The sequence below is a fragment of the Tachyglossus aculeatus genome, chromosome 1, assembly GCF_015852505.1.
Source record: "Tachyglossus aculeatus isolate mTacAcu1 chromosome 1, mTacAcu1.pri, whole genome shotgun sequence".
NCBI classification, from domain to species: domain Eukaryota; kingdom Metazoa; phylum Chordata; class Mammalia; order Monotremata; family Tachyglossidae; genus Tachyglossus; species Tachyglossus aculeatus.
This window is the reverse complement of record NC_052066.1, coordinates 65,510,364-65,526,454: the sequence shown is the minus strand read 5'-3', so window position 1 is coordinate 65,526,454 and position 16,091 is coordinate 65,510,364. Positions and strand designations below refer to the sequence as shown.

Genomic DNA, 16,091 nt, shown 5'->3' with positions numbered 1-16,091 from the left:
TTATGGTATTTGTTAAGTACTTACTATGTGCCAGGCACTGTTCTAAGGGCTGTGGGTGATACGAGATAACGGTATTTGTTAAGCGCTTATCGTGTGGCAAACACAGTTCTAAGTGTTGGGATAGGTACAAATTAAGTCCCTATCCCACATGGGGCTCCCACTCCAAGAAGGAGGGAGAACAGGTATTTAATCCCCATTTTACAGTTGAGGAAACTGAGGCACAGAGAAACAAAATGACTCGCCCAAGGTCACACAACAAGCAATTGGCAGAGTCGGGATCAGAACCCAGGTCTGGGCTCTTTCCACTAGGCCACGCTGCTTCTCGCTATTTCCAGACTTTTCAGTCTGGAAAGATGAAGTTGAGTAGGGGACACGACTGAAATCTTTGAAACCGTTAAGGATGTGGAAAAGCGTGATGGGAAAATGCAGAACTTTTATTCTGCCGTTTCCCATAACGTCAGGACGCTTGGAGGTGACAGGTTCAAACCAAACAGATCGCTATCATCTGGAACGTGTTACCACAGAAAGAAAACATGAGTAGAGCCAAAGAGGGTTGGAGAAATTCATGGATGTGGGATGCCTAATGGACGGATTGAAGGGAAAGGTTTGTCACTGGGTGAAACATTCTCAGTCTGAGAAGATTCGAAGGTGACCCCTCGAATTCACACGATAAAAATCTTGATTTCTCTCCCGGTCTGTTACCTTGTTCCACATTCTCCACTGTCCCATATTGAGCTAAAAGTCCATCCAGCACCTGAAAGAGAAAGAGCTGAGTTGCAGAGAGTAAAACCACGCAGGGAAACCCCCCCTTTGAAATGAAGACGGCAAATCATCAGAAGACCGGCTCGAGGGCCCCAAACAAGCAAATGTGATGATAAGGATGGAGTCTCTTATCAGGAATGGTATTTATTTTATTTTGTTAATATGTTTTGTTTCGTTCTCCATCTCCCCCTTCTAGATTGTGAGCCCACTGTTGGATAGGGCCTGTCTCTATATGTTGCCAACTTGTACTTCCCAAGCACTTAGTACAGTGCTCTGCACACAGTAAGCGCTCAATAAATACAATTGATTGATTGATCTGTACTTGTACATATCTATTCTATTTATTTTATTTTGTTAGTATGTTTGGCTTTGTTCTCTGTCTCCCCCTTCTAGACTGTGAGCCCGCTGTTGGGTAGGGCCTGTCTCTATATGTTGCCAACTTGTACTTCCCAAGCACTTAGTACAGTGCTCTGCACAAAGTAAGCGCTCAATAAATACAATTGATTGATTGATCTGTACTTGTACATATCTATTCTATTTATTTTATTTTGTTAGTATGTTTGGCTTTGTTCTCTGTCTCCCCCCTTCTAGACTGTGAGCCCGCTGTTGGGTAGGGACTGTCTCTATATGTTGCCAACTTGGACTTCCCAAGCGCTTAGTACAGTGCTCTGCACACAGTAAGCGCTCAATAAATACGATTGATTGATTGATTGATTGATCTGCTCTGTCCTGAGACTTCAAAGGCCTGGAACCTGCTCAAAGGAATTGATTCCTCCTCAGCACCAATCAATCAATCAATCGATGGTCTTTACTGATCCATTAGTACAGTGCCTGGCACATAATAAGCACTTAACACATAATAATAATAATAATAAATAATTGCGGCATTTGTTAAGCGCTTACTATGTGCCAGGCACTGTACTAAGCGCTGGGGTGGATACGAGCAAATCAGATTGGACGCAGTGCCTGTCCCATGTGAGGCTCACAGTCTCAATCCCCATTTTACAGATGAGGGAACTGAGGCCCAGAGAAGTGAAATGACTTCCCTTCAAAGCCCTACTGAGAGCTCACCTCCTCCAGGAGGCCTTCCCAGACTAAGCCCCCTCCTTCCTCTCCCCCCCATCCCCCCTGCCTTACCTCCTTCCCCTCCCCACAGCACCTGTATATATGTATATGTGTTTGTACATATTTATTACTCTATTTATTTATTTTTTTATTTGTACATATTTATTCTATTTATTTTATTTTGTTAATATGCCTTGTTTGGTTGTCTGTCTCCCCCTTCCATCATCATCATCATCATCAATCGTATTTATTGAGCGCTTACTATGTGCAGAGCACTGTACTAAGTGCTTGGGAAGTACAAATTGGCAACATATAGAGACAGTCCCTACCCAACAGTGGGCTCACAGTCTAAAAGGGGGAGACAGAGAACAAAACCAAACATACTTACAAAATAAAATAAATAGAATAGATATGTACAAGTAAAATAAATAGAGTAATAAATATGTACAACCATATATACAGGTGCTGTGGGGAAGGGAAGGAGGTAAGATGGGGGGGATGGAGAGGGGGACGAGGGGGAGAGGAAGGAAGGGGCTCAGTCTGGGAAGACCTCCTAGACTTAATGCCATTATTCCGATGATTATTCACCTTCCCCCCCAGTGTGGTGGGGACCAGCTCCCTGTGCAGGGCGGCCCAGCTGCAGAAAAAGTTTCCACACCTGGAATTCAAGAGCATCGTATCCTTGGCGGAGAGCGGGTGAGGGGCCGCGTGGCGGCCGGCCCAGGGGGCAGAGGGAGCGGGCAGGTGGGCGAGGGGAAGCGATGGCGAGGGTCTTGGGCCTTAACTACCCCCCTGCCCAGCGGGGGAACCTCAACACCCGCTTGCGGAAGCTGGACGAGCTGCAGGAGTTCAGTGCCATCATCCTGGCGGCCGCGGGGCTGCAGCGGATGGGCTGGCAGAGCCTCCTGGGCCAGGTGAGGGCCACCCCCGGCCCCGGACTGTGAGCCCGCTGTTGGGTAGGGACCGTCTCTATATGTTGCCAGCTTGTACTTCCCAAGTGCTTAGTACAGTGCTCTGCACACAGTAAGCACTCAATAAATATGATTGAATGAATGAATGACTTGCCCCAGGTCACACAGCAGACATGAGGCAGAGCTGGGATTAGGATCATGACCTTCTGAATCCCAGGCCTGGGCTCTATCCACCATGCCATGACCTTCTAGATTGTGAGCCCATTGTGGGCAGGGATTGTCTCTATCTGTTGCTGAATTGTACTTTCCAAGTGCTTAGTACAGTGCTCTGCACACAGTAAGCACTCAATACGATTGAATGAATGAATGAATAATGAGTGCTTACAGTGTGTAGAGCACGGTCCTAAGCGCTTGGGAAAGCATAAGCCCACTGTTGGGTAGGGACTGTCTCTATACGTTGCCAGCTTATACTTCCCAAGCGCTTAGTACAGTGCTCCGCACACAGTAAGCCCTCAATAAATACAATTGATTGATTGATTAATTGATAATACAATAGAGTTGGTTGACACATTCCCTGCCCACACTGAGTTTACAGTCTAAGAGGGGAACACTGGCATTCTCTCATCCCCACCAATCAATCATATTTATTAAGTGCTCACTATGCTCAGAGCACTGAACTAAGTGCTTGGGAGTGTACAACAGAATGCTCATTGTGGGCAGGGAATGTGTCTTGTTTATTGTTTTATTGTGGTATTGGTTAATCGCTTACTATGTGCCAGGACTGTACTAAGCGCTGGGGTGGACACAAGCAAATCAGGTTGGATACAGTCCCTGTCCGGCATAGAGCTCCCAGTCTCAATCCCCATTTTCCGGATGAGGGAACTGAGGCCCAGAGAAGTGAAGTGACCTGTCCAAGGTCACACAGCAGATAAGTGGTGCAGGCGGTATTAGAACTCATGATCTTCCAATCGCCGGGCCCGCGCTCAATCCACTACGCCATGCTGTCATATTGCACTCTCCCAAGCTCTTAGTACAGTGCTTTGAACAGAGTAAGCGCTCAATAAATATGAATGAATGAGAAAATAGAGTTGGCAGACACGTTCCCCGCCCAAGAGCCCGGGCTTTGGAGTCAGAGGTCATGGGTTCAAACCCCGGCTCCGCCAATCGTCAGCTGTGTGACTTTGGGCAAGTCACTTCACTTCTCTGGGCCTCAGTACCTCATCTGTAAAACGGGGATTAAGACTGTGAGTCCCTCGTGGGACAACCTGATCACCTTGTAACCTCCCCAGCGCTTAGAACAGTGCTTTGCACATAGTAAGCGCTTAATAAATGCCATCATCATCATCATCACAACGAGCTTATAGTCTGAGTTGGGGGTGGGAAAGATTTGTTCAGGCTGGAACACAAAGTGCCACGCCCTGACTTTTTTTGGTGTGTGTGTGTGTGTGTGTGTGTGTGTGTGTGTGTGTGTGTGTGTGTGTGTGTGTCGGGGAAAAGGGGCTGGACACATTGTGAAACACACCTGAAGATGTGATTACCTGCACAACTGGTACTTCCCAAGCGCTTAGTACAGTGCTCTGCACACAGTAAGCGCTCAATAACTACGACTGACTGAATGAATGAATGAAATCTCTTTTTGGCTAAATTGACTGCAGCAGACTGTCAATCATGGACAGAGCCCGGGCTTTGAAGTCAGAGGTCATGGGTTCAAATTCTGGCTCCCCCACATGTCTGTTGGGTGACTTTGGGCAGGTCACTTCACTTCTCTGGGCCTCAGTTCCCTCACCTGTAAAATGGGGATTAAGACCGTGAGCCCCCCGTGGGACAACCTCATCACCTTGTAACCTCCCCAGCACTTAGAACAGTGCTTTGCACATAGTAAGCGCTTAATAAATGGGATAAGAGCTTAATAAATGCCATCATTATTATTATTATTACTTAATTTCTCTCTGCCTCAGTTACCACATCTGTAAAATGGGGATGAAGACTGTGAGCTCCTCGTGGGACAACCTGATTACCTTGTAACCTCCCCAGCGCTTAGAACAGTTCTTTGCACATAGTAAGCGCTTAATAAATGGGGCAAGCGCTTAATAAATGCCATCATTATTATTATTATTATTATTACTTAACTTCTCTCTACCTCAGTTACCACATCTGTAAAATGGGGATGAAGACTGTGAGCTCCTCGTGGGATAACCTGATTACCTTGTAATCTCCCCAGCACTTAGAACAGTGCTTTGCATATAGTAAGGGCTTAATAAATGCCATTATTATTATTATTATTATTATTATTATTATTATTAATCATGGGGTCATATAGCCATGGTCCAGAAACTGATTGCCTTGGTAGTCACTACCATCTCTGTTGGCCCACTATTTTTGAGGATCCTCACCGGGCCCGTCCATTAGACTGAGAGCAGCATTTCTGCACTACCAAATCTGTAACAGCCGACAAAGGCAGCTGCAGACATCATAATAATAATAATAAAAATGATGGTATTTTTTAAGCGCTTACTATTCATTCATTCAATCGTATTTACTGAGCGCTTACTGTGTGCAGAGCACTGTACTAAGCGCTTGGGAAGTACAAGTTTGGCAACTATGTGCCAAGTACTGTTCTAAGCTCTGGGGGGGATACAAGGTAATCAGGTTGTCCCACACGGGGCTCACAGTCTTAATCCCCATTTTCCAGATGAGGGAACTGAGGCACAGAGAAGTTAAGACTTTTAGACTGTGAGCCCACTGTTGGGTAGGGACTGTCTCTATATGTTGCCAACTTGTACTTCCCAAGCGCTTAGTACAGTGCTCTGCACACAGTAAGTGCTCAATAAATACGATTGATTGATTGATTCCACTAAGCCACGGGGCTTCTCCAGGGACCAGGGTAAAGCACTGGCCAGAGGCAAAGAAAAAATATGATTGATTGATTAAGTGACTCACCCAAAGTCACACCTCTGACATGTGGCAGAGCCGGAATTCGAACCCATGACCTCTGACTCCCAAGCCCGGGCTCTTTCCACTGAGCCACGCTGCTTCTCAAATCACTGACATAATCACTGACAAGACATAAAATCACTGAAATTGAATTTTAGGGCTCCTTCACAGAAACCACGTGGTACTTGGGGGCTGTGTTCCCTGACTACTGGTGGTCATCTGAAGGTCATAATGAGGAATTAAAAAAAAAAGATTCAGAAGCACCGCCCCAAATAAGGTCTTTGTCTGTCCTTGAGACATCCCCTGTCTTTTCTAGACTGTGAGTCCACTGTTGGGTAGGGACTGTCTCTATATGTTGCCAACTTGTACTTCCCAAGCGCTTAGTACAGTGCTCTGCACACAGTAAGCGCTCAATAAATACGATTAATTGATTGATTGATTGACATAATCACTGACAAGACATAAAATCACTGAAATTGAATTTTAGGGCTCCCTCACAGAAACCACGTGGTTCTTAGGGGCTGCGTTCTCTGACTATTGGTGGTCATCTGAAGGTCATAATGAGGAATTAAAAAAAAAAAGATTCAGAAGCACTGCCCCAAATAAGGTCTTTGTCTGTCCTCGAGACTTCCCCTGTCTGTTCTAGACTGTGAGCCCACTGTTGGGTAGGGACCGTCTCTATATGTTGCCAACTTGTGCTTCCCAAGCACTTAGTACAGTGTTCTGCACACAGTAAGCGCTCAATAAATACGATTGATTGATTGATTGTCCCTTAAGCACTTTTGAGACTCACTCGGAATGTCTATATGTCTTCTGTCGTGGGTTCGAATCCTGGCTCCGCCAATTCTCAGCTGTGTGACTCTGGGCAAGTCACTTAACTTCTCTAGGCCTCAGTTCCCTCATCTGTAAAATGGGGATTAAGACTGTGAGCCCCATGTGGGACAACCTGATCACCTTCTATCCTCCTCAATGCTTAGAACAGTGCTTTGCACATGGTAAGCGCTTAACAAATACCATCATTATTATCGTTATTATTATTATATTGTTACACTTTACTATTTCTCCTATCTGTAATTCATTTTATTATTGTTAATAATAATGGTATTTGTTAAGCGCTTACCTGTGTGTCAAGCACTGGGGTAAGATACAAGGTGATCAAGTTCATCAATCGTATTTATTGAGCGCTTACTGTGTGCAGAGCACTGTACTAAGCGCTTGGGAAGTACAAGTTGGCAACATGTAGAGACAGTCCCTACCCAACAGTGGGCTCACAGTCTAAAAGTCTAACCACTTGGGGCTCACAGTCTTAATCCCCACTTTACAGATGAGGTAACTGAGGCCCAGAGAAGTTAAGTGACTTGCCCAAAGTCACACAGCTGACAAGGGGCGGAGCTGGGATTTGAACCCATGACCTCTGACTCCCGAGCCCGGGCTCTTTCCACTGAGCCACGCTGCTTCTGTGGAAAGCACTGTCCTAAGTGCTTCGGAGAGTACAATATAACACAAACAGACCCCATCCTGCCCACAACGAGCTCACAGTCCAGAGGGGGAGACAGACATTAATACAAATAAATAGATAATTGAATGAATAAATAAATTACAGATATATTCAGATATATGCATATGTGCTGCGGGGACGGGAGGGAGGATGAATGAACGTGCAAGTATGAGCGGTGCAGAAGGGAGTGGGAGAAGAGGAGAGGAGGGCTTGGTTAGGGAAGGCATCTTGGAGGAGGTGGGCCTTCGTAGTAATGATGGCATTTATTAAGCGCTTACAATGTGCAAAGCACTGTTCTAAGCGCTGGGGAGGTTACAAGGTGATCAGGTTGTCCCACGGGGGGCTCCCAGTCTTAATCCCCATTTTACAGATGAGGTAACCGAGGCACAGAGAAGTGAAGTGACTTACTCAAAGTCACACAGTTGACAATTGGCGGAGCCGGGATTTGAACCCATGACCACGGCCTCCAAAGCCCGGGCTCTTTCCACTGAGCCACGCTGCTGCTGTACCATGCTTCGTGTCTACCAACGCTATTGTACTGTACTATCTCCCAAGTCCTTGGGAAGCAGCGTGGCCTAGTGGAAAGAGCATGAGCCTGTGAGTCAAAGGACCTGAGTTCTAATCCTGGCTCTGCCACCTTATTTGTTTTATGGTATTTTTTAAGCACTTACTATGTGCCAGGCACGATACTAGGCACTGGGGAAGATACAAGGTTATCGGGTTGGACACAGTCCATGTCCCATACATGGGCTAACAGTATTAATCTCCATTTTATGGATGAGGAAACTGAGGCACAGAGAAGTCAAGTGACTTGCCCAAGGCCACACAGCAGACACATGACAGGCAGGATTAGAACACAGGTCTCTTTGACTCCAAGGCCCAAACTCCCTCCGCTAGGCCATGAGGTCTGCTGTGCATCTTTGGACAGTTACTGAACTTCTCTGAGCCTCAGTTTCTTCATCTATAAAATGGGGATTAAATCCTACTCCCTCCAACCTAGACTGTGAGCCCCAAGCAGGAAAGAGACTGTGTCCAACCTGATAATAATAATAACAATAATAATGATGGCATTTGTTAAGCACTTACTATGTGCAAAGCACTGTTCTAAGAGCTGGGCAGATAGAAGTTGATCAGGTTGTCCCACATGGGGCTTACAGTCTTAACCATTCATTCATTCAATGGTATTTATTGAGCGCTTACTGTGTGCAGAGCCCTGTACTAAGCGCTTGGGAAGTACAAGTTGGCAACATATAGAGACGGTTCCTACCCAACAGCGGGCTCACATTCATTCATTCATTCATTCAATGGTATTTATTGAGCGCTTACTGTGTGCAGAGCCCTGTACTAAGCGCTTGGGAAGTACAAGTTGGCAACATATAGAGACAGTTCCTACCCTACAGCGGGCTCACATTCATTCATTCATTCATTCATTCAATCGTATTTATTGAGCACTTACTGTGTGCAGAGCACTGTACTAAGCGCTTGGGAAGTACAAGTTGGCAACATCTAAAGACGGTCCCTACCCAACAGTGGACTCACATTCATTCATTCATTCATTGAATCGTATTTATTGAGCGTTTACTGTGTGCAGAGCACTGTACTAAGCGCTTGGGAAGTACAAGTTGGCAACATATAGAGATGGTCCCCACCCAACAGCGGGCTCACAGTCTAGAAGGGGGAGACAGACAACAAAACAAAACATATTAACTAAATATTTTACAGATGAGGGAACTGATGAGGAATTGACTTGCCCAAAGTCACACAGCTGACAATTGGCGGAGTCGGGATTCGAACCCATGACCTCTGACTCCAAAGCCCGGGCTCTTTCCACTGTGCCATGCTGCTTCTATATAACCCTATATCTACCCCAGTGCTTAGACAGTACTTGGCACATAGTAATTCTTTAATTCACGGACCTGGAAATTGATGGATGTGGGTTCTAATCCTGGCTCCACTGTATATCTGCTGGGTGACCTTGGGAAAGTCACTTCACGTCTCTGTGCCTCAGTTCCCTCATCTGTAAAATTGGGATTAAGTCTGTGAGACCCATGTGGGACAGGGACTGTGTCCGACCTGATTACCTGTAGACTGTAAGCTCGGTGTGAGCAGGCAATGTGTCTGTTTATTGTTCTTTTATACTCTCCAAAGTGTTTAGTACAGTGCTCTGCACACCTTAAGTGCTCAATAAATACAATTGAATGGATTGAATGAATTACCTTGTATCTACCCCAGAGATTAGAACAGTGTTGGGCATATTGTAAATGCCTAGCAAATACTACAATTATTATTATCATCATCATCAAAGAATACCATTGCTGAATGGGCGATTGTCTTGCGTGGCTCAGTGGAAAGAGCCCGGGCTTGGGAGTCAGAGGTCATGGGTTCGAATCCTGACTCTGCCACTTAGTTGTGTGACCTTGGGCAAGTCACTTCACTTCTCTGGGCCTCAGTTCCCTCATCTGTAAAATGGGGATTAAGACTGTGAGTCCCACATGGGACAACCTGATCACCCTGTATCCCCCCAGCGTTTAGAACAGTGCTTCGCACATAGTAAGTGCTTAACAAATACCATCATTATTATTATTATTATTTTAATGGCATTTATTAAGCGCTTACTATGTGCAAAGCACTGTTCTAAGCGCTGGGAAGGTTACAAGGTGATCAGGTTGTCTCACGGGGGGCTCACAGTCTTAATCCCCATTTTACAGATGAGGTAACTGAGGCACAGAGAAGTTAAGCGACTTGCCCAAAGTCACAAAGCTGGCAACTGGCGGAGCCGGGATTTGAACCCATGACCTCTGACTCCAAAGCCCGTGTTCTTTTCCACTGAGCCACGCTGCTTATGTAATTTATACATTATGTATACATATTATACATGGATTTATACATACGCTGCTTATATAATTTATTATTATATAACAAATACACAGTAACCACTCAACCCTCACCCCTAAAGCAGTAGGGATGATGATACTCCTATCTGATCTGAGAATTGCCACATCCACAATGGGTACTAATGATTATTATAATAACAATAATAGTATTTGTTAAGCGCTTAATATGTGATGATGACAATGATGATGGCATTTGTTAAGCGCTTACTATGTGCAAAGCACTGTTCTAAGTGCTGGGGGAGGTTACAAGGTGATCAAGCTGTCCCACAGGGGGCTCACAGTTTTAATCCCCATTTCACAGATGAGGTAACTGAGGCCCAGAGAAATGAAGTGACTTGCCCAAAGTCACACAGCTGACAGTTGGCAGAGCCGGGATTTGAACCCATGATCTCTGACTCCAAAGCCCGGGCTCTTTCCACTGAGCCACGCTGCTTCTCCACTGTTCTAAGCACTGGAGGAGAAACAAGTTAATCAGGTTGGACACAGTCCCTGTCCAACATGGGGCTCGCACTCTTAATCCCCATTTTACAGATGAGGGAACTAAGGCCCAGAGAAGTGAAGTGACTTGCCCAAGGTCACACAGCAGACATACAGAGGAGCTGGGATTAGAACGCATGACCTTCTGATTTCTAGGCCCACTCTCTATCCATTATGCCACACTGCTTCTCGCGTATGCTGCTGCCCTGAAGTCCCAAGGTGGCCTAGTGGATGGCCTAAGGTGGCCTAGTGGATGGCCCAAGGTGGCCTAAGAGTCAGGAGGACCTGGGTTCGAATCCCAGCCACTTGTCTGCTTCTAGACTGTGAGCCTGTTTCTAGACTGTGAGCCCATTGTTGGGTAGGGACCACTTCTATATGATGCCGACTTGTACTTCCCAGGCGCTTAATCCAGCGCTCTGCACACAGTAAGTGCTCAATAAATGACTTTGGGCAAGTCACTTAACTTCTCTGGGCCTCATCTGTAAAATGGGGATGAAGACTGTGAGCCCCCCGTGGGACAACTTGATCTCCTTGTAACCTCCCCAGCGCTTAGAACAGTCTTTTGCACATAGTAAGTGCTTAATAAATGCCATCATTATTATAATTATTATTAAATACGATTGAATGAATGAATGCATGCTGGGTGACCCTGGACAAAATTAATTAATTCATTCATTCAATCGTATTTATTGAGCACTTACTGTTTGCAGAGCACTGTACTAATCAATCAATCGTATTCATTGAGCGCTTACTGTTTGCAGAGCACTGTACTAAACGCTTGAGAAGTACAAGTTGGCAACATATAGAGGCGGTCCCTACCCAACAATGGGCTCACAGTCTAGAAGGGGGAGACAGACAACAAAACAAAACATGTGGACAGGTGTCAAGTCATCAGAATAAATAGAAAAAAAGCTAGATGCACATCATTAACAAAATAAAATAAATAGAACAGTAACTATATACAAGTAAAATAAATAGAGTAATAAATCTGTGCAAATATATATACTGGTGCAGTGGGGAGGGGAAGGGCCTCAGTTACCTCACCCGTTGGCTCGTGGAGAGGCCGAACCCCTGGGGGTCGGGGTCCCCCTGAACAGGGAGGCCCTAACGATTAGGCCTAGGACTACCTGTACATATGTTTGTATATATTTATTACTCTATTTTACTTGTACTCTCTATATATTTATATATTGTATTCTGTTTATTCTATTCTATAGAATTCTTGTATTCTATTTATTTTATTTTGTTAATATGTTGTGTTTTGTTGTCTGTCTCCTGCTTCTAGACTGTGAGCCCGCTGTTGGGTAGGGACCGTCTCTATATGTTGCCAACTTGGACTTCCCAAGTGCTTAGTACGGTGCTCTGCACACAGTAAGTGCTCAATAAATATGATTGAATGAATGAATGAATGAATGAAAAACACTGAGAGCGCCATGGGGCGCATGGACTGGGTCCAGCCTGATTATCGTGTGTCTAACTCAGCACTTACTAGAGTGCCTGGCACATAGTAAGCGCTTCAGAGAAGCAGCGTGGCTCAGTGGATAGAGCCCGGGCTTTGGAGTCAGAGGTCAAGGGTTCAAATCCTGGCTCCGCCAACTGTCAGCTGTGTGACTGCAGGCAAGTCGCTTCACTTCTCCGGGCCTCAGTCGCCTCACCCGGAAAATGGGGATAATAATAATAATAATAATGACGGCATTTATGAAGTGCTCAGTATGTGCAAAGCACTCTTCTAAGCGCTGGGGAGGTGCTCAGGTTGTCCCACGGGGGGGCTCACAGTTCTAACCCCCATTTTACAGATGAGGGAACTGAGGCCCAGAGAAGTGACTTGCCCAAAGTCACACAGCTGGATGAAAACTGTGGGACAACCTGTGATCACCTTGTACCCCCCCACCCCAGCGCTGAGTACGGTGCTTTGCGCCTAGTAAGCGCTTTAACAAATACCATCATCGTCATGATTATGATTCGGAAATAGCGGGAAATGATAGTCTTTCAGACTGTGCGCCCACTGTTGGGTAGGGACTGTCTCTGTATGTTGCCAATTTGTACTTCCCTAGCGCTTAGTACGGTGCTCCGCACATAGTAAGCGCTCAATAAATACGATTGATGATGATGAGGTGAGCCCACTGTTGGGTAGGGACTGTCTCTATATGTTGCCAATTTGTACTTCCCAAGCGCTTGGTACGGTGCTCTGCACATAGTAAGCGCTCAATAAATAGGACTGATTGATTGATTGATTGATGGATGGCCAAAAGCCCCCCAGGTGCTCAAGAATTGGCAATTTTTCAATAGGTTGGGATGCATTGCCGGCTGTGGCCATTTGGGGGCGGCCCTGCACCAGCATGGAAGAAGAAAGACCCTCAGAGAAGGAGGGGAAGAGGGAAAACATTCCCTTTAGCCCTGTCAAAAAATTGGGGGCTTAGGGGGGCTCGGAGCCCCCCAAAGCCAACCAAAAGGGAGCAGAGCCAGGCTAATAATCAGGATGACATTCATTAATAATAACGATGACATTTGTTAAGCGCTCACCATGTGAGCTCACTGTGCTCACTAGGTTTTGTTCTCTGTCTCCCCCTTTTATCATCACCATCAGTCATATTTATTGAGCGCTTACTACGTGCAGAGCACTGGACTAAGCGCTTGGGAAGTACAAATTGGCAACATACAGAGACGGTCCCCACTGTCTCAGTTCCCTCATCTGTCAAATGGGGATGAAGCGTGGGAGCCCCAGGTGGGACGGGGACTGCGGCCCACCTGGCGAGCTTGGATCAGAGAAGCGGCGTGGCTCAGTGGAAAGGGCCTGTGAGCCCACTGTTGGGTAGGGACTGTCTCTATATGTTGCCAATTTGTACTTCCCAAGCGCTTAGTACAGTGCTCTGCACATAGTAAGCGCTCAATACATACGATTGATCATGATGATGATGATGTGCAGAACACCGTTCTAAGCGCCGGGAGGGGATCCAAGGCGATCAGGTTGTCCCACGGGGGGCTCACGGTCTTCATCCCCATTTTACAGGTGAGGGACCTGAGGCCCAGGGAATAATAATAGTACAGTGCTCTGCACACAGTAAGCGCTCAATAAATACGGTTGATTGATTGTACTTCCCAAGCGCTTAGTACGGTGCTCTGCACACAGTAAGCGCTCGATAAATACGATTGAATGAATGAATGAATGAATAATAAGGATGGTATGGGTAGGGGCTGTCTCTATATGTTGCCAACTTGGACTTCCCAAGCGCTTAGTAAAGAATAATAATAATAATAATAATAATAATAATAATGGCATTTGTTAAGCACTTACTATGTGCAAAGCACTGTTCTAAGCACTGGAGAGGTTACAAGGGGATCAAGTTGTCCCACAAGGGGCTCACAGTCTTAATCCCCATTTTACAGGTGAGGTAACTGAGGCACAGAGAATAATAATAAGAATGGCATTTATTGAGCGCTTACTATGTGCAAAGCACTGTTCTAAGCGCTGGGGAGGTTACAAGGGGATCAGGTTGTCCCACGGGGGGCTCACAGTCTTCATCCCCATTTTACAGATGAGGGACCTGAGGCCCAGGGAATAATAATAGTACAGTGCTCTGCACACAGTAAGTGCTCAATAAATACAGTTGATTGATTGTACTTCCCAAGCGCTTAGTACGGTGCTCTGCACACAGTAAGTGCTCAATAAATACGATTGAATGAATGAATGAATAATAAGGATGGTATGGGTAGGGACTGTCTCTATATGTTGCCAACTTGGACTTCCCAAGCGCTTAGTAAGTAATAATAATAATAATAATAATAATAATAATAATAATAATGGCATTTGTTAAGCGCTTACTATGTGCAAAGCACTGTTCTAAGCACTGGGGAGGTTACAAGGGGATCAAGTTTTCCCACAAGGGGCTCACAGTCTTAATCCCCATTTTACAGGTGAGGTAACTGAGGCACAGAGAATAATAATAATAATAATAATGGCATTTATTGAGCGCTTACTATGTGCAAAGCACTGTTCTAAGCGCTGGGGAGGTTACAAGGGGATCAGGTTGTCCCACGGGGGGCTCACAGTCTTCATCCCCATTTTACAGATGAGGGAACTGAGGCACAGAGAAGTTAAGTGATTTGCCCAAAGTCACACAGCTGACAAGTGGCGGAGCCGGGATTTGAACCCATGACCTCTGACTCCAAAGCCCGGGCTCTTTCCACTGAGCCACGCTGCTTTCCTAAGTGAAGTGACTTGCCCAAAGTCACCCAGCTGACAAGTGGCAGAGCCAGGATCTGAACCCATGACCTCTGACTCCAAAGCCTGGGCTCTTTTCCACTGAGCCACGCTATTTCTACAGTGCTCTGCACACAGTAAGCACTCAATAAATATGATTGATTGATTGATTAAGCGCTTACTATGTGCAAAGCGCTGTTCTAAGTGCTGGGGCATATGGTGTGATGAGGTTGTCCCACGTGGGGCTCACAGTCTTAATCCCCATTTTACAGATGAGGGAACTGAGGAACAGAGAAGTGAAGTGACTTGCCCAGAGTCACACAGCTGACAATTGATGATGATGACAGTATTTGTTAAGCACCTACTTTGTGCCATGCATTGTTCTGGGGTAGATAAAAGGTAATCTCCCCCTCCTCCCCCTCCCCATCCCCCCCCGCCTTACCTCCTTCCCCTCCCCACAGCACCTGTATATATGTATATATGCTTGTACATAATTATTACTCTATATATTTTATTTGTACATATTTATTCTTTTTATTTTATTTTGTTAATATGTTTTTTTTTTTTGTTCTCTGTCTCCCCCTTCTAGACTGTGAGCCCACTGTTGGGTAGGGGCCTTCTATCAATGTTGCCAACTTGTACTTCCCAAGTGCTTAGTACAGTGCTCTGCACACAGTAAGCGCTCAATAAATACGATTGAATGAATGAATTGGCGGAGCCGGGATTTGAACCCCTGACCTCTGACTCCAAAGGCCATGCTCTTTCCACTGAGCCACGCTGCTCTTCTAAGCGCTTACTATGTGCAAAGCACTGTTCTAAGGCTAAGCAGCGTGGCTCAATGGAAAGAGCACTGGCTTGGGAGTCAGAGGTCATGGGTTCTAATTCCGGCTCCGCCGCTTGTCAGCTATGTGACTTTGGGCAAGTCACTTCACTTCTCCGGGCCTCAGTTCCCTCATCTGTCAAATGGGGATGAAGACTGTGAGCCCCCCGTGGGACAACCTGATCACCTTGTAACCTCCCCAGTGCTTAGAACGGTGCTTAGCACATAGTAAGCGCTTAATAAATGCCATCATTATTATTATTAACAGCCAATAATAATAATGATGGTATTTGTTATGCGCTTCCTATATGCCAGACACTGTCCGAAGCACCGGGGTGGATACAGGCATCTCGGGTTGGACACAGTCCCTGTCCCACGTGGGGCTCACAGGCTCAATCCCCATTTTCCACATGAGGGAACTGAGGCCCAGAGACCTGCCCAGGGTCACGCAGCAGGAAAGGGGCGGAGTCGGGATTTGAACCCATGACCCGATGACTCGCAGGCCTGGGCTCTATCCACTAGGCCATGC

General features: G+C 46.0%; 1 protein-coding gene across 2 annotated transcripts in view; it reads right to left on the bottom strand.

Annotated features, from left to right (window-relative positions):
• IGF2BP2 (insulin like growth factor 2 mRNA binding protein 2) overlaps positions 1-16,091 on the bottom strand; it is a 324,744-nt gene that overhangs the window by 80,851 nt on the left and 227,802 nt on the right. For both annotated transcript variants that reach the window (XM_038762344.1, XM_038762421.1), the window contains exon 4: positions 703-754. In XM_038762344.1, coding sequence (XP_038618272.1) covers positions 703-754 — 52 coding nt within the window. The remainder of the gene's footprint in view (positions 1-702; positions 755-16,091) is intronic.